The following is a 19,663-nucleotide window of genomic DNA, read 5'->3' as shown; positions in this document are numbered from 1 at the left end:
AAGTTTCTCTTATCTCAATGATTACCCATAATTTTTCATTCAACAGAAACAGCGGTTCATCTATTTGACACATAATAAGTTGGCCCAATAGCTAGTTGCAATAGGACCACGTGCTCACTCCTCTTGCTCGATAATCGTTGACTCCCAATATTTTCCTTAGTCTTCTTCTCCTTTGTCTTCTCTTCTGGCCATGTCGTCGTCTCTCACATTTGAAAGGTGTTAATGTTGTTTAATCAAATCTCTACCATATTTGTCGACAGAAACAGCTGCTTCCCTATCTAACACAGAACTAATTTGCTCAATGGACAGTGATGTCTAATTGAAAGGTCGCCATACTGGTGAAATAGCAGCAAACGTTTCTATGTGTTTCCTTTCTCATTTTAGCTGTAATAAAAATGAAGTTGAGCAATAATTAGTTAAGTAAGATTGCGTTAAAAGTTTATGATAAATTCCTTCTCAAAATAGATGGTAAGGCCTGGAGTGATAGTTTCCGGAGACCGAGTAGAAAAGATACTTTGATACTGCAAGAACTTCCTAAAGTTCCTCTGCCAGGTTAGTTAAATAATAGCCTTTGAAAAGTGTTAATGTTGTTTCATCAAACCTCTACCATATTCGCTAACAGAAACAGCTGTTTGCCTATCTGACGCAAAATTAGTTGGCTCAATGTATAGTGATGTCTTGTAAAAGTAATCATAGTGGTGATAAAGCAGCTGAAGCTTTTGTGTCTTCCCCTTTTTCCTCATAGCTAGAATAATAAAATAAAAAGGCGTTTTGTCAATGGCTTCAGTGTTTTATTCTTTTACACGGTATCAGGAGGGAGGGGTGTTCAAAGATAAAGCCTTGAAAAAAAAAGACGTCCTAACACAGTCAGCTCACATACCATAGAGAACTGTCTTTCTCTCTTCTTTCCCCTGTCTGATTACAAATTATTCGCCTATCTAATATTCAAATAGTTGGCTCATTGGATCGTGATGTCTAATTGTAAAGATGGTGACAGTGGTGATGTAGCAGCCGAGATGTCTGTGTATTCCTCTCCTTGTTACTGCAATAATGCAATAAAATTAAGTTAACTAATAATTAGTTAAGAAGGATGTGTTATAAAGTTCCAATAAACTCCTACTCAAAAGAGGAGGAGATGAGGCATGGAGTTATTCCCTTCTGATACCAAGCAGAATAGATAGTTTAATCCGGCAATAATCATGTGCCAAGTTATATATATATATATATATATATATATATATATATATATATATATATATATATATATATATATATATATATATATATATCTCCCTCTACGAACAAAATTAGGAAAAGCTTGTCTAATGACTAACGATGCTAACATCTTTGTTTCTTGTGTTTAATATGCAGCTGTACCCAGAAGGAAGCATCGTCACAGCAGGTTTCTCGAAATGTGCTGGAGCCGGAGGTTGGAGGGTAAGTAAATATGTTCGAACACATTTGAATATATGCTTTTTTTTTTTTTTTTTTTTTTTTGTTTGTAAACAATCATGCTACTACAGCAGAAACTCAAGCCAAAATACTGCAAGGGCCACATGAATCAGTTTGTGTTGTCAAAATGGCCGAACTTCTACAATTATAACTGATGTTGTTTGATAAAAAATCATTGCAGAATATTTTTCTTTTAATTGAGAAACGTACAATAGTTGGTTTTATTCGAATTCAACAAATGACAGAAATATGATCAAAACCCACTGGCCCTCATTTCTGCAAAAAAAATAAAAAGTAAATTAAAAAATAAACAAAACAAAAACTGAGAGCTGGTTTCACCCACTGACCAGCGATAGGCAGGGACAACCTCAAAGTGATAATGTTGTCTCAGTCGGTTTTTTTATTTCATCCCTTTAACCACAAGCCCCCTCCCCATCGTTTACCCCTGGAATCTTTCAATGGGCATGTTTTATCTTTTCAGTAACAGTTTCAAACATAGACATCGTAATTTCATCCATTTTACTGCTGTTGACTTTTTGTATACTTTGAATATTTTGACATTCCATGCGGAAAACTAATTTTTAAGTGTTTTTTTTTTTTAAGTTAAGATTTTCTTTTGTTTTTCTGATTTCTCAATGTTTATTTTATTTATGTAATTTTCCTTAATTTTTCATTAATGGGCTTTCTCTTGCCTGTGACCCATTATTATAACACAATCTGGCCCGCAGGGTTCAATGAGTTGGCGAACCCTGTTCTAAAGTTTAATTCAATGGAATCAATGTAAAAAAAATAAACTTTCTTCAAAAGAAGACAGATAAGAAATTTTCATTAAAAGGTATTTTTGAAGGCTTACAATGTGGGAATGTACAGTCGTTATGAGCTTGGTCCTGGATATGACCTTAAACTATATCCGATGGTGAGGCCTCAGCTTGCAGGCTTTGGGGAGGGTGGAACCACCCTTTAATTGCCATTGCTCTCAGGTTCACTCTGACCCAGAGTGGTAGTGTTGCATAGGAGACCATATTAAAGAGAGAGACGGATGGTGACATTCATATTGATGAGGGGAAGATACATTTATACAGATACTACAGAGGAGGTGAGAAGAGAGAAGACATTTATACCTTTTACCGTTCTGTGGACGTTCCTTCTTTTAACATATATTAGAGTGGAGAGAGATTGATCAGTTCTTTAACACCGGAGGGGACAGTCCTTATTTAAATGGAGAGGGTGACACATTTCTTAGATGGAGAGGGGGGACACATTACTTAGATGAGGCCTCAGATTGCAGGCTTTGGGGAGTGTCGAGCCACCCTTTAATTGCTATTGCTCCCAGGTCCACTCTGACCCGGAGTGGTAGTACTTGCTAGGATCCTAACTATGGGTTAAATAAAAACCGACTTGAAAAAATATATATATTCTATTAAAAAACCTTTCTTCAAAATAACTGGATCCGGCATTAAATAACCTGAAAAGGGTTGATATGCCGTAAAACAAACAACCGACCAACCAAATCGTTATGAGCAGATAAATAAATAAATAAATGATAAATAATTCAATAATTTTTTTAATATTTTTTTTTTTATTTATTTATCTACCTGAATTTATTTTTTTTTTCAACTGTGGATAGTACTTATTCCAAAGGTCCTTTTGGGTAATAACCCATCATCAGTGGAGAAATGAATCCTCTCTCTCTCTCTCTCTCTCTTTCTCTCTCTCTCTCTCTCTCTCTCTTTCTCTCTCTCTTTCTCTCTGCTGTAAATTGTAAATTGTCAAAACAGCCATTTTACAATTTATAGCCTAGAGAGAGGATTTGTTTCTCCACTGATGATGGGTCATTACCACCTGAAAGGACCTTTGGATATAAGTACCATCCACAGTTGAAAAAAAAAAAATATTTTCAGATAGATAAATAAATAAATATAAATAAAAAAAAAATAATTTAATTATTTATTCATTTTTTTTTAATGTATTTATCTGCTTATAACGACTGTGCATTCCTGCATTGTAAGCCTTCAAAAATACCTTTTATTCTTTAGCAATGCTTTTTTTTTTTTTTTTTTTTTTTTTACAAAGGCATCACCACATTATCAAGGCCCAGAGGCCACTCAAGGATAAGGGTTAAAGAGTGTACAGTAGAAATTGGTCAATATAGTAATCATTAGTAATGAAAATTTGGTAAATTTAATAACTTATATGGAACGGCTCATCAAGAACTTATTTACTTTAGACTTGAACACAACCATATTGTAGTCAGCCGGAAAGCAGGAAAACGGAAGACAATTCCACAGGCGTGCAGTTCTAAGAAAGAAGCTTTGTTCATGGAATCTACGTTTAGGTTTAGGCACAGATAAAAAGTGGGGGAAATTATTGATAGTGTTTACAGCTAGACGAGTGTTTCTTGTGAAAGTTTGGCGAGGGGGGACCATAGATTGAAGCTCAGTTGAACACTTTCCATGAAAATAACGATACATCAGAGACAAACTCGCAACATCTCTTCTGTGAGATAGAGGTTGCAAGGAGGAGAAAAGGACATCTCCTACGAGGCTACGAAACCTATTTTGAACTCTATCAAGGCAGGACAAGTCCTTTCTAGCAGCTCCTGCCCAGATGTGGCAACTATTCCATCCTTGGACGTACCTGGCTCTTATATAGGTAGAGAATAGCATCAGCAGTGAGATATCTACTGGATCGATAGAAAGATCCCACCATTTTTCCAGCGGCCTTGGCAACAGATTTGATATACGTGTTCCATTTAAGATCAGGAGTAATGGTCAAGCCCATAAGCTTGTCAAAACTTGAGGCCTCTTGATGCTTCAAGCAAACCATGCCATACTTCTTAAAGTTTCATTACTTTTCTTATACTCCACGTATTCTGCTATATTTCTCTCCTCTGTCCACTTTTTCAAAGTTGCTGTCTATGCAGGCCACAAATAAGCTTGCAATGGTCCACATGCAACCCCCGGACTGCATGTTTGACATGCCATCACTACAGTATTACTTGCTTAAAATACCACCAATATTCGAAAATTTTAGAAAATCAAATAATGTTATAATATATTTTATTAGATGACTAGTACGCCGCCGGCGTTGCCCGGTCGTAAAATACGGATAAATAGTATATTTCAATTAATGCAGAATTATTATTCATTATAAACAGAAATACCGTAAATACCTAGAAACTGAGACATGTGCATGCGAGTATCATGTTTTTTTCCAAACAGTTCACTTTTGTAAGTAAAAAAAAAAATACTCGAGCCGAGATCAAAACCGAAATCTAAATTCAGTGAATCAAGTATGATAGCCATTCGGCCAGCTTCACACATTCTTTAAAAAGTGTTTTCAAACCTACTTATTCTTAACATAAGTAATCTGGTATGTGAACGATTCACACATGCACGTTCCTGAAACAGTTGACAAACAGGTAAAAGTCCGATCACCCTCACATAACAGTTTTTCAATGTTGTCCCCTAAGCAGCCCCCCCTTTTTTTTTTTTTTAAATAAAAATCGATTAAAAATTTTCCACGTGTCTGAATACCCTATATACACAAATTTCAAGCCTTTACATCAAAAATTCGTTAAGTATATAGGTTGAGAAGTGTCCTCACATACGGATTCTCATTTTTATAGATGTAATAGATTACAATGTTTTTCTGAGACTTTCGGTGTGAGACACCATTTTCAAATAAGACATCATTTTCTTTCGATTCTGCTAGTGGTATTAACCCCTAGGGGTCGGACCTTCTTGGAGAGAAAGAAAAGTATATCCCCATTGTTATTAATGGTTGTTGTAAAGTCTGAAATCTGTGTGTTTGTATGTTTGCATGTTTGTATGTTTGGCATAAATTTTAAACAGGTGTTTGTTCACATTTTTTGACAATATAATTTTGTGAGGTTAATTTGAAAATTTTACAAAACCAAATGATGTAAAATATTTCGTTTTAATTATTAAAATCCTTTTTATTTTTTCTGAAACTTTCGGGATAAATACCTTTTTTATGGTCCTCCAACAAAGGAGGGATTGGACCTAGTAATTCATTCTCATTCGTCTGTTCGTTTGTTTGCATTTTTCTCAATAACAATGCTTTGGATTTTTTTTTTTAAATTTTGTATAAACATTAGTCATGGTGAAAGTAAATTTTTGTTGGAACAAATTTTCCTGAATAACTCTGATTGCTCACCTAGGGGGCCATTATATGGGTAAAATTGCTTCAAAATCGTCTGTCCGTTTATTTGTTCACACTTTTCTCAATAACCACTCCTTGAAATTTTTTTGGGGAAATTTTGCAAAAGCATTAGTCATGGTTAAAGTAAATTTTTGCCAGAACGGATTTATTCACTTGTGGAAGAGGACCACGCATGTTCGGCTTGTTTCAGAAAACATTTAAAAAAAATTTTTTTTTTATTTTCTCTTCATTTTTTTGGTGGTAAAAGAACATTCACATGGTTTAGGTTTTTGGCATCCTTCATAAAGGTTGACCCAAGCCTGGCGATTTGAAGTCAACAATTCGGTGATCTCTAGTCATTTGCTTTTCCAATGAGAAACTCTGTAGATTCTGGTACCGGGTTGAATTCCATGTCAGCCTTAACAGTCATCACCCAGGTTTTTCTATGTCCACTGCATTGCTTTTTCCAACTGTCCTGCCTTGACAGACTTCGTGGCTTAGTGGGGGATGCCCTTTTCTCTACCCTGCAACCTCTCTCCCACAGAAGAGACGTTGCGAGCCTATCCTTGTTTTATCGTTATTTCCATGGCAGGTGCTCGTCTGAACTCCAATCTCTGGTCCCCCCTCGCCAATCTTTCACGAAAAACACCCGTCTAGCTGAATCCACTGTCAAAAGTTTCCCCCACTCTTTATCTGTGCCTAAATCAAAACGCAGATTCCAATTCCATGAACAAAGCTTCTTTCTTAGAACTGCACGTCTGTGGAACTCTGTTCCGTTTGCCTGCTTCCCACCGGACTACAACTTGGATGTCTTCAAGTCCAACGTTAACAAATTCCTAATGAACCGCCCCCTTAAGTAAACACTTCATCAAATCTCCACACTAACGTAATGTACTTGCAATAACTCTTATCCCTGACTGGCTTCCGGGCCTTGATAAGTGGTGATCACTGTGTAAAAAAAAAAAAAAAAAAAAACTCTGTAGGGAAGCTGATGGAACTTTGAGTTGATGTTTAAATACATGACCCCAGCCAGATGTCAATATGTTTCACCTGCAAAATTAACTCGCTCTAGAATTAAATATGACCCACAGGAACTGAGTAATTCTAGTGAATTAAATACATAATGTCACACCAAAGCTATAATTATTTTGTTAAGGTAGTGTTTTACGTTTTATTTATAAGGAAGTTCTAATAGGTCTGTTAATGTCCGGATATCCTCTTTATTTGTTGGGAATGAATTATTCATTACTAGCGGGGGTACCCAGCATTGCCCGAGTGTTTGTTTCCGGGACGGGGGGGGGGGAGTTTTAAGAAATGTTATGGTAGGTAAGTAGGAAGGATCAAACCCAGAGTCATGAGTAAAAGTAGGAAAATAAAGTGTGAAAAAAAAAAAAAAAAAACATCTGCAACGTTAACAGTTCGGCCACCAAGAAAAGTCCATTCCAGTTGTTTAGGAAAAAAAAAAAAAAAACGACTACGGTAGGTCGGCGTGAACGTGAAAATATAATGTGAATTGTCCAGCACGCTAACCACTACGCCACAGAGCACTGTAGCTTAGTTTAGTGATTTTAAATAACTTCACATGAAAGAACTACGAAGCCAAACCGGTGTTCTCTTCTCAACTGTTCCTTGTGAATGATCCCCAAACAGTGTTAAGTGGTGGCAGGGGGAGGAGGAATTTATTAGAGAGAAAATATTTTACCACTTCCATTGATCTTAACCGATTTTGGCCGTGACTTCTCAGCAGAAAAAGTATAGAAATCTAAGATTATCGAGGAATTTGAGAAATAATAAGCCTATAACACACCTCAGATATTGTTCTGCCGTTTGTGCATATTATATTTGCATGAAATATCTTGATTTTTAATCCTATTAATGTCAAAATCAGACGGGAAAAAATGAGTTCATTTTATTTATATAGAGAAGAGATTAGCTGACCTGTGTCCATACGTTGCCCAGGAAAGTAGATTAACTCAAGAAATCTGATACCCAAGTTAAAACGATCCGTCGCAAACACAGACCCTGCAATGTTAAAAGCAGAAATTTCTGTCATTTTTTTCACGATATTATAAATAAGCGTAGTTGCATAAATATCATGGGTAAGTTGTTAAAAAGTAAATAAATTATTGTTTTGTTTTAGTTAAGAAAGAAATCATAAAAAGAAAGTAATTGAAAGAATCGTACATATTGTAGTATTTTATTTTAAAACAATAACAAAAAAAAACAATTTTTTTCACCATTACGAAACAATAACCATAAAATAGAGACTAACTCGGGGAATACAAAAATGGCTATGGAGCCAGTAACTTTTCTCTTTACTTTTTTTTTTTTTTTTTTTTTTTTACACAGTGATCACCACTTATCAAGGCCTGGAAGCCACTCAGGGATAAGGGTTATTGCAAGTACATAAAGTTAGTGAGGAGATTTGCTGAGTGTTTACTTAAGGGGGCGGTTCATTAGGAATTTGTTAACATTGGACTTGAAGACATCCAAATTGTAGTCCGGAGGGAAGCAGGCAGACGGAACAGAGTTCCACAGGCGTGCAGTTCTAAGAAAGAAGCTTTGTTCATGGAATCCGCATTTTGATTTAGGCACAGATATAGAGTGGGGGAAATTTTTCACAGTGGATTCAGCTAGACGGGTGTTTCTCGTGAAAGATTGGTGAGGGGGGACCAGAGATTGGAGTTCAGACGAGCATCTGCCATGGAAATAACGATAAAACAAGGACAGGCTTGCAACGTCTCTTCTGTGGAAGAGAGGTTGCAGGGTAGAGAAAAGGGCATCCCCCACTAAGCCACGAAGTCTATTTTGTACTCTGTCAAGGCAGGATAGGCTGTTTTTAGCAGCTCCTGCCCAGATATGGCAACAGTATTCCATCCTTGGACGTACTTGGCTTTTATATAGATAGAGAATTGCATCAGTAGTGAGATATCTTCTGGAGTGGTAGAAGGATCCCACCATCTTTCCAGCGACCTTGGCAACAGACTTGATGTACGTGTTCCATTTCAGATCAGGAGTAAAGGTTAAACCCAGAAGCTTGTCAAAACACGGAGCCTCACCCAGACGAGAGCCATCCATCACAATTGATGCCAGCTGGGGATCAGAGCGTTGATGATGTAAGGATAGGAGTTTGGTTTTGGATGCATTAAAGGTAACCAGCCACATCTTCCCCCACTGAACCACGCGCTCGAGATCAGAGGAGAGAGAATCAGAGAGAACTTTGTCATTTACAGCCTTTGATGTGTTGCCGTAGATGGTTGTGTCATCAGCATAGATGTCAACGAATGATTTAAGTATGTGTTTAGGGAGGTCATTGATGTAGATCAGGAAGAGAGTTGGGCCCAGGATTGACCCCTGGGGGACTCCAGCATTTATATTGCAGGCCTCCGATTTTTGTCCATCGACCACTACTCTTATGAGCCTATCGGAGAGAAATGACTTAATGATTGAGAAAACATTTCCCGTTATACCGTAGCTGGAAATCTTGTGAAGTAGACCCTTATGCCATACCTTGTCAAAGGCCTTTGATATGTCAAGAGCAATTGCCCTAGAAAGAAAGCCTTTGTCAAGAGATTCACTTATCCTGTGGGATATAACCGTCAGCACATCTGCGGTGGATCTTGCAGAGCGGAAACCATATTGTGTGTCACTAAGAAGGTTATTCCTGCTGAGGTGGTTGACTATTTCTCTATTTAATATGGATTCCAGCAACTTACTCATAACACACAGGAGACTTATTGGTCTGTACTGAGAGGGAGATGACTTATCACCTGAATTCTTAAATACAGGGCAAACTGATGAGGTCTTCCAGGGAGTCGGAAAGCCCTTCTCCTTAAGGCAGCGCTTAAATAGTTTCGTAAGTATGGGAGCAAGTTCTGGTTGAAGCTTTTTTAACACTATAATTGGGATGCCATCAGGACCAGTTGCTTTACTGGAATCTAGGTTCTTTATTAGCTTGGCAGCCTCATGCACGGATATTTGTATGCTACCCAGCTTTTTCTGTGTTATAGGAGGAAATATGGGGAGTTGATGGCCTTCGTCGCATAGGGTAGAATTAGCTGCAAAGTTCTTTGCAAATAGTTTGGCCTTGTCTGACGCTGACGAGATGATCTCTGGTCCATTGATAATGGTTGGTATAGAACGCACACTTCTGTTCAGGATCTTATTTGTTATTTTCCAAAACTGGTGGGATCCAAGCCGCTGATCAGCTACCTTGGATTTAACATTTAAGATTTTCCAAACAACAACCAACATACCTTTGAAACGTTGCACAAATAACACTCAATAGATCAGTACAAGTAATATAAACAAAAAAAGTTTTTAATAGTTATTTGTATCTGTGCAGTTTAAAAACCGTGCTGGAATAAGGTAATTATTTAAAACCCCATTCTGAACATCTGGAAGGGGAGAGGGCTTAGTTAACTATTCTGTACTTGTACATAAGGATTTAATAGATAGACAGTCAGGGATGAAATGCATGCATACTTTTGTGAAATACGGTTTAAGAATTGAAGTGGTTAGTGTTAAAGATTTGCATAGGAAGTTTTCAGTTATTTTCCTATAATGGTTGAAGTTTCACGTGAAAAAGCGACAGTATACATACATACACACATTTTGCCTTTTATCTATAAAAGTGAACGTGTCTGTGTGTCTGTGTGTGTGTGTCTGTGTACATTTTCCTTCGCAATAACTCTGTTAATTTTTAGTCTACAGACTCGAAATTTGATATACAGGGCACTGAGATTTGGGAAAATCTACATGATTGGTTTTCGGACAGAAATTTAGCTGTTAAGGGGTACAAATTCAACGATTTGACATTTGAAAACTCTACCAAACTCCTCCGACAATTTTGGGTCTAAACACTTGAAATTTTAGATATAGGTTCCTTGGACATGGATCTAACTTAATAACTCAATTTGAGCCCAAAACAATAAATTTTAAGGGGTCATAATAGAGGTCAAAGTTTAAAAAATTTACCGTTTTTGTTTTTGTTTTTTTCTCAGCAGATACCTCCAAACACCCGGGCAACGCCGGGCACCCATGCTAGTATATTAGATAAATAGATTTGTGAAAAAAAGTGATATGCATAATATAATAATTCTGAATGATTGTCTGGGTTGTTTGGATTAATCGGACTAATATTCTCATCTTTAGTGTTTGCACAACGTTTCGGTCAACTTCTGACCTTCCTCAGGTGTATAAGTCTCCATGTTGATATAAGGAAAGGGGGGGGGTTACTCTACACTTCCGAGGTTTCATATTTCGGTTCAAGTTGAAACTAAACTAAATACGAAACCTCTGACTTTCAGTTTTTGGTATTTTTTTTTAGATTTGCAACTATTTTTTTTTTAATTATTTTTATATTATTTCTTTTATTATTATTTTTATTATTAGAAATTTACTCATGCCTAAAAGTATCCTATCTCTCTACAAGGCCACCATCCGCCCATGTATAGAGTATTGTTGTCATATTTGGGCTGGTGCATCTGCGGCTAGTCTCTCACTCCTGAACAGAGTTCAAAAGAGAGTCACCAACCTGACAGGTCCTGAACTGTCATCTAGACTTCAGCCTCTGTGCCATCGACGAAATGTTGCATCTCTCTGCCTGTTCTTCAAGTATTTTAATGGTGAATGCTCTGACGAACTACAAGCCCTTGTATGCCCTTTGACGTAAATACTCCCGACAAACCTGACAAGCAGCAAAATCCCACCCCTACACAGTAGAGATCCCTAGATGTAAGAAAGCTTTTTACTCTAATAATTTCTCCCCTCAAAACTGCTAGACTCTAGAACTCTCTTCCCGGTTCCTGCTTTCCCAACTCTACTGACATGCAGAAGTTCAAGTGTAATGTGAAGACATCTTGCTGCTCAACTCCCTACATAGTATTCCCACAACTTATATCCTTCTACATTATTGCATATGAGATTTTTGATTTCTTTATTAACTAAAAGAAAACGATAAACTATTTGCTTTTTTGAATTTCGTAACTATGGTATTTGTGAAAGTACGCTTACCTAATAATAGCGGATGTCCTTTTCTCTTCCCTGCAACCTCTTTTTCACAGAAGAGATGTTGCGAGTTTGTCTCTGCTTTATCGTTATGTTCATTGCAAGTGCTCGACTGAGCTCCAATCTATAGTCCCCCCTCGCCAAACTTTCACAAGAAACATCCGTCTAGCAGAAAACACTATCAATAATCTCCCCCGCTCTTTATCTGCACCTAAACCTAAATGTAGGTTCCATGATCAAAGCTTCTTTTTTTTAGAACTGCACGCCTATGGAATTGTCTTCCATTTTCCTGCTTTCCGTTTTCCTGCTGACCAAAATATGGTTTTCTTCAAGTCCAACATAAACAAGTTCTTGATGAGCCGTTCCATATAAGTTAACAAATTTACCGAATTTTCATTACTAACGGCTATCTTATTGCCCAATTATCTACTGTGCGCTCTTTAACCCTTATCCTCGAGTGGCCTCTTGGCCTTGATAAGTGGTGATGCCTTTGTAAAAAAAAAATGACAGCAATAGAAAGTTTGCTAAATACGAAACCTCGGAAATGTAAAGTCACTCCTCCTTTCATTGTTATATCAACTTAACACTCAAGAAGGCGGCACTAATCCAACTAAGCAAAATAATACAAACATAATATAGGTTTGCAATTCTGAATTTTTGAGATGATATGTGAATGCCTGTGTTATGTTGATTAATCGGACTATCATTCTCATCTAAGAAGAAAGATTCGCGGATCAGAAAACTTAGAGGCAGAACATATGATAGATAATAATGACATTATCATTCACCCCAGTATCGGTCTAAGCCTCTAATTACAAAATCACAGAAAAAGGAAACATGATATATGCCCATCCCAAGGGAGGTAACTTCACAGTAACAAAAAACTCTTTTTTTTCTCAGAGTTGCCCCCCCCTTTAGTTAGTGTTTTTTTTTTTTTTTAAGAAAACAAAAATATGAATGGGCATCGATCTTCTGTTTCGTAAAACACTTTTTTTTTCCACTAATATCAACAATTAGTAAAGATATCCCGAAAAATTGGGCCATAGCAAGATTTATAACAAATATCTTAGTGACCCCTGATGATTGAACCTTCTTTATGATCTACGGACCCACTCTCACACAAACGGTTCGAATTCTTGTAATGCAGAGCCAACCTCCTTTTTCCTTAGTAGGAAAAGAAGCATGTTCTCAACACTCAAAGAAGGTCGCAGGTTGCAGCGGCCAAACCGTTGTGCAAATAACACCCAAGATGAGAATAATAGTCCGATTAGCATAATATAGTTTTACTTGCAACAATTATTTGTATGAAAGAATATAAAGATCCATTACATAGTTATTAATGGATCACCACTTATTAAGGCCAAAACCCACTTGAGGATAATTATGAGATTGAACGATACTATGAAACCATTAAGAACTATGATGAATTCACTGGATAATTCAACGGATATTCACTGACATTGAACTCGAAAATAGCCATGTCGTAGTTTGTAGGGAAACATTCCTGCAATAATGTGTTCCACAGGGGAGAAGTTATGTGAGAAAGGGGTGGCAGGCAAGGGAAGAAATCATCCCCCACTAGATTGCGAAGTCGATTTTGTACACTTTTAAGACAAGAAATGGTGTTCTGAATAGCACCTCCCCAGACGTGGCAGCAATGCTTCATCCTGGAGTACCATTATTCCAAGAGGTATGGACCTCTTGTTGAAAATCTGCATAAATATGGAAATCCTTCCTATGAAATGTCGCATTCTTGGGTCTAATAGTCTAAACTTGTCATTGATTAAACAGGGACATCCGAGTCGTGGACTAGTGCATTCATGACATTCCTCCACATCTGCAGTTCCTTACAGATAATTGTATGTACAGTTCCCACACTAACATCAAACTGTGCACTTATTGTCTATACAGATACACAACAGTCCTTATTCATGCAATTCTTTATTTGGCCAATCATCTCTAGTGTTCTGACTTCCTTACTCCTCCCACACCTCTCATCATCCCTCACAGACTCTCTGCCTTCCTTGAATCTATTATGCCACTCAAAAACTGATGTTCGATTCATGCAAGATGGTCCAAAAGCAGTCTGAAGCACTCCATACGTTTCTGTGGCATTTTTTTCCAAGTTTAAGACAGAATTTTATTGCATATCGTTCTTCTAAAAATGTCCTCATGCTCAGACTGCGTATTTGAAATTTGCCAGCTTTGACAATCAGGCCATAGTAGGTTGTATTCCAATTCCTGCAAGCAAAGGTCAAGCAATGCATCAAATTAGCAGAAAAGAGAGAAAGACAATAGGAAGAAAATAAATAGAACCCCCAAGCAAGAGAGGATACAGTCCGCCCCCGCCCCCTCCCCTCACCATCCCTACTGCTGACTAAACCTGCAGCAACTGCCAACGTAACTGCAAATCTAAAATAGGATTATTTAGTCACAGCAGACACTAGGTGAAGAACGCCATCGTCTCAAGAGAAAGAAGGTTGCCTTTTATTTCATTGACTAGACAAGGAAATACAAAGATAGATACACACATCAGTCATATTAAAATAGTTTTGTGGGAAATACTATTTTTCAATCTGAACTAACATTTTTGCCTTTGTTTTTATTTTATTTTCATATTTTAGATCGGTTACCATATATTTCCGGAAGAGTTATCTGCCCTTAGAGATTGCTTGAAAGCTGCCGGAAGCCATACATATGCATGTGCCAGCACTCCTATCCAGTATGCAATGACAAAGGTAAGTCAAATATATACTCTCTCATTAACACTTAAAGAGTAACATAGTCGCTGCCTCCGTCATTTAAATGACCAAGCCAGGACATGTACGCATATTGATGACTCATGTGCTGAGTTGGTGTCATGTCAGCATTTAAGTCGTGACATGAGCCTTTTCATCAGCAGTTGTTATATAGTGAGGTGCGTTATCATTAATATAAATCTCACCTGTCTGTTTAAATGTATGTATGTATGTATGTATGTATTTATCGCAAAAACTTTTGACAGAGGCGACGGATTTTCACAAGATCAGTATCATTTTGAAGCTCAACTCTTCAGACAACAAATATTGAAAAATTGGCCAAAAACAAAAATATTAATTCCTTCTCCCCCAACTGGGCACTTTTTTGCAGGGATGGTCGGTTTTTATGCTGGCATTTTTTGCAAGTCATTCAAAGCTCACGTAAATGAAAAATATGTTATTTCGACCCCCCCATGATGTCATAACCACGGTAGTCTCATCAATAAGACAGGGTTTTTTTTCACCTCTTTTTCCTCTAGCGCGTTACGGGTTCGAGCCTACTTACTACTCCTATTTTTATTTTTTATATTTTTGCACTTGCAATTTTCTTTTTTTGTTTCATTTTGCTCAACGAACACCCTTACACACACCTCCACTTTCTTTTTCGCCTTCGCGTCACGGGTTCGAGCCTGCCTGCCTACTACAACTTTTTTTTTTTTTTCAACACATACCTCCAAACACCCGGTCAATGCCGGGCACCCAGGCTAGTCATTAATATAACATTAAACATCTTCCTGTGTGTGTAGCACATAGTGAAGGAAATAGCGGATAGAAAATTAGAAACAATAAAGACAATTACTCACGGTTACATTTATTGTGAAGACAAACACACATAAGGAAAAATTAAACATAATATATAAGAAGATTAATAGTCTGAGAATTATTACTGAAAACGGGTGAGGCTGATTTTCATTCCTCCATTGTAAAAATCACTCTGCCTCGCCCCACTCTCTTCCAGTCGTTGATTTCGTGAGAAGTTACAAGAATTTAAAGGCTCTGACTAAGACAAGGGAGGTAACTTTTCCTTTAGGGTAAAAAGTTACTGCCCTTACATTGTACTTTTTTTTTTGTCTGAGCTTTCGGGATAAGATCAAAGTGTAGTATCTGTTCTTCAGATGCTGCACTTCAACTTATTGTTCTCTGTCAGTGGAGGAGAAATCCTTCACGACTGAGACAATTTTATTTTTGTTCCTTTTCTCCACGCTAAAAAACGACCCTGGTGTCTAACTCTGTCCCGTGGGGAGGCATTGTAAATAGGAACACATATATGCATGAAGATCGAAAGGAAAGGATCGTGAGAAAAGATTTATTTCCCTTGGACGGAATACAAATGATCCCCCCCCCCCTGTACAAAAAAAAATTCCAGTTGGCACACTAGTGTTTGTTCAGAACTACAGATCTGTTCAGTTAAACTGGGTACTTGGCATCATTCACAAAACAAAGGTACAATTTCTTTATGATGTTCAAGTCTGGAGTCAATTCTGTGTACAGACAGCACAAAAACAAAATAAATCCCAGATACATGGAGGTAACCTAATTGACAGTATACCAATAACTGCCATCTCCATCATCTCCCATGCGAATAAATTTAAATGAGAATGAAGACCTTACAGGAATTGTCTAAAGCACAGTCGTACTAGAGTAAAGCACCTCTAAGTTGACACCCCAATGCACTCGCAAAACGGAGAGATGGTGAAGTCAACCTAAGAAAAGAGTTATTTCCCTTGGATGAAATAAGAGTAATCGCCCTTGGTTGGAGAGGTAAAGAGGAGTTTGTCATGCACCTGGAGTGACACACACGCGGCTTCAACCTGAGGGACTATCATTGCACATCCAGTGGTTTAACGCATTTGTTGCGAGCTATCGCTCTATTAAATTGTTATTGCCAAGCTATTTTTTCTGCAATGCCCACAAATAATGTCAATAAAAGATGCATATGAATATAATATAAAATATATATTAAATTTGTATTATTTATAATATTCTCGTATTTGGCACATTAAATAAGAAAATATCTTTGTGTGCCAAATACGAAGACCAGTTTGTATATTTTTTTGTAATAAAATAACTCAAATCAGCTTTTCTTTATAGTGAATCATTCAACTTATAATTTATATACGTATTTGCTACAATATATATATATATATATATATATATATATATATATATATATATATATATATATAAAATATAACACGGAAATTACATAATTGTCGATGCAATAATTTATCAAAATGATCAAAAATGTAATTGTCTGGTTTAGATGCTTGAAAATACCATAAGGTTGAAATAAATTATTGCATCGACAATTATGTAATTTCCGTGTTATATTTTTTATCTTATTGCTCTGTTTACCACATTGAGCTCTCATACCCGGATTTCCTCTGGAATTATTCCATTATAACACTATATATATATATATATATATATATATATATATATATATATATATATATATATATATATATATATATATATATATATACACGTGACAGGGGCCAAATACGAGATAACTCGTAAACATACTATTCAACATATTCGAAAAAAACTTTTGGGTCACTCAAAAAATCCAAGATGGCCGCCATTTTTCAAGATGGCCGCCACGGATGGTAAAATTTATCATTTTATGAACTAAATGCTTCATTTTTGACCGATTTCCACATATTATATATCAATTTATATGTTTCTGATGTCAACAAAGCCATTTCTGACGACAAAATAAAGATTTAACCCCATTTGAGTGTAATAAAGGCTATATTTTACACACTTATGTCAGTTTATCCCGCATTTTTCTCTTCTTGTTCTTGTGTTTTCATCAGGATTCACACGTTCAACACTCGTAATTGCAGCTGCATAAATTTGTACATGGAAGGCCGAATTTATAGCATTTGCATCTTCCAAAGCATTATGTCTTGCATCCGCATTTTGTTAGTTCCTTGCAGCTTTCTGCAACTGGCGGAAGTGTTGTCCAAAATATCTTCCATGTATTGCCGTGCTTCTTCCACCCCCACTCGCCAGGATTATTAATTTCCATGTGACAGCATGTTGCTTGACTCCAAATACACCCTGCTTGATATGTTGCACGCTTTGTGTGTTCAGTTAAAGCTGCTTTAGTTGGAGGTATGGAGTCGTAGGGTCTCTGTTTACGAGCAAACATGTCCAATCTTACAGCATCTATTTCTGTGAGGGAGGTAGATTTGTCATACATTGTGATGACAAACTGGTCAATAACTGCTTGGTCCTCACTTGTTATGACTGGTGGATGACTGATCAGCTTGACAAATACGTCCGTCACGTCAGGTAGAACATTCCATGTCTGAAATGCTGTCTTTTTAGCTTTATATCGAAGGCTGACACATTGTCACAACCAGTAAAGGCATGGAAAAAGGACAAGCCTTTTGCTTTTTCAGGGCCAAGTACGCTGATGACTTCATGTACTGGAATAAACCTTGTGTCATTTCCTTGACCAAATTCAATGAACATTGCCTCCAGGCCCAACTCTTTCAAGACTGGAAATACAGTGATGGCAATGACAAGGACCCCACCCTCTCCTTTGATGATTGCATTTTCCTGTTCATGTGCTTGATCAAGAAGAAAATGGTCGCAATGACTTGAAGACAACAAATTTGCCCTTTTTGAATTGCAAATGCGTATTAGGATGGGTCTGCTCTAAGCACAGCATGTCCTTCAGATGAACTGATAGCCATCTTGCATAGTTGTAGTTATTGTTGGCAAAGTATGGTATCAGCTCCATCAGTGTTTCGACATAAAGTCTGAAGTCAGCTTCCCTGAAATAATAGAGATAGTATGGTTAGCTCCATTGAAAGCACTAGATACCAGTAACTGAATTGCGGGCTCTCTGCTTTTCGCTTCTCACACCACTCATCCAAGCTTAAGATAACTGACGCATCTTGCTCCAAAGAAGTATCTGCAATGTAATACTCGTATGCTTTTTTCATCAGTGTGTAGAGGCTACATGCAGTAAGCGTATCGTGTCCTAGTAACACTTGAAGCAGTAATGAAAGATTCTGCAATACCAGATGAAGCTATACCTGCTTCTACAATGGCTTCTATTCAACCACTTGCTTTTAGAAGCCACCCAGTTGACTTCAGTGCAGCCATTTCAACATGCAAGCCGCCAAACATGATGACAAACTTATTTTCACCATATTGCTGAGGCCAGTACAATTGTATTTGCTTGGTTAATGCATAAAGTGGCTGATCAGCAGTTATGACTGGAATTTGCCCTGGGTTGAGGAACGCTATTGTCTCTCTAATCCTCTCCATAACATGTCGTATTGTTGCAACTGAGTGGGCTTGTTCTCGGAGGAGAGGTAGAATTGATGTAATGCTCACTTTGAAATCTAAACCTCTCTTCTCAGAAGCATGGTGTGCCAACCAGGTTATGTTAACGTCATCATCAATGCTTTGTGTCAGATGAACCTTTTCTAGCCACTGAAATTCATTTGCTAACAAAAGCCTGGAAAAGTCAATATCGACACTTGTTGGATATTCGAACTCTGGAGGCGATGGAGTCTTGTTCTTTAGATATGCAGGATGAATGTTTGTGAAAGATTCTGGAAGTTCAGGCACCCGTTTTATACTATGATTTTTGATCATAAGTGGCTCATGTAGTTCACCATCACTGTCAGACGTTGGATGTTGAAATAGTGAGATATTGGTACCATGAAATGATGTTGTAGCTGTTGTTGCAGACGGATTGTGATCTATATTGTCCATAGCTGATGTGGTAAAAAGACCTTTCCTAAGTTCTGTAGGGCACACAACACCCTCTTAAGTGTACCTGTCAACAACGGCATCACCCAATTGAGCAGATATTTCAAGCACCTGTCATATGAAATGCTTAGTCCATGGTCATGTAACAGTTCCACAAGTCCTCGTTTTCGTGTTTTTCCATACAAAGATAGGCCCATAAAGATGGAAAAGGGAGTCTCACTATTCTGTGAATGTCTGAATGTGGATGAATTGCTTTTGTGGCTGTAGCAGTTGTACTGCAGGAGCTGAGCTACAGCCAAGTCTGTCTTTGATGAACCTAATTTCAGTTGTGACTTGATATCGACGCTGTGCTCCACCATACAAACAAATTGTTGTAGTGATTGAGGAATAGAATTTCCCACTGAGTCTGCACGGAATCTACCATTAAATTTCCATTCATGAGCAAGCATGTGTCTTCGCAAAATGCTAGCAGCTTTGTTGAGTATAACAGCATCAGAAAATTC

The 19,663-nt window shown here is 37.4% G+C and overlaps 1 protein-coding gene across 2 annotated transcripts in view; it reads left to right on the top strand.

Annotated features, from left to right (window-relative positions):
• The window catches only part of LOC145259958 (aspartate aminotransferase-like), a 146,465-nt gene that overhangs the window by 104,253 nt on the left and 22,549 nt on the right, over positions 1-19,663 (top strand). For both annotated transcript variants that reach the window (XM_080117935.1, XM_080117936.1), the window contains exons 8-9: positions 1,372-1,437; positions 14,250-14,363. In XM_080117935.1, the coding sequence (XP_079974061.1) occupies positions 1,372-1,437; positions 14,250-14,363 (180 nt within the window). The remainder of the gene's footprint in view (positions 1-1,371; positions 1,438-14,249; positions 14,364-19,663) is intronic.

Source organism: Euprymna scolopes, chromosome 35 (assembly GCF_053919585.1).
Source record: "Euprymna scolopes isolate OS-2025 chromosome 35, ASM5391958v1, whole genome shotgun sequence".
Classification (NCBI taxonomy): domain Eukaryota; kingdom Metazoa; phylum Mollusca; class Cephalopoda; order Sepiida; family Sepiolidae; genus Euprymna; species Euprymna scolopes.
This window is presented reverse-complemented; position numbering and strand designations above follow the sequence as displayed.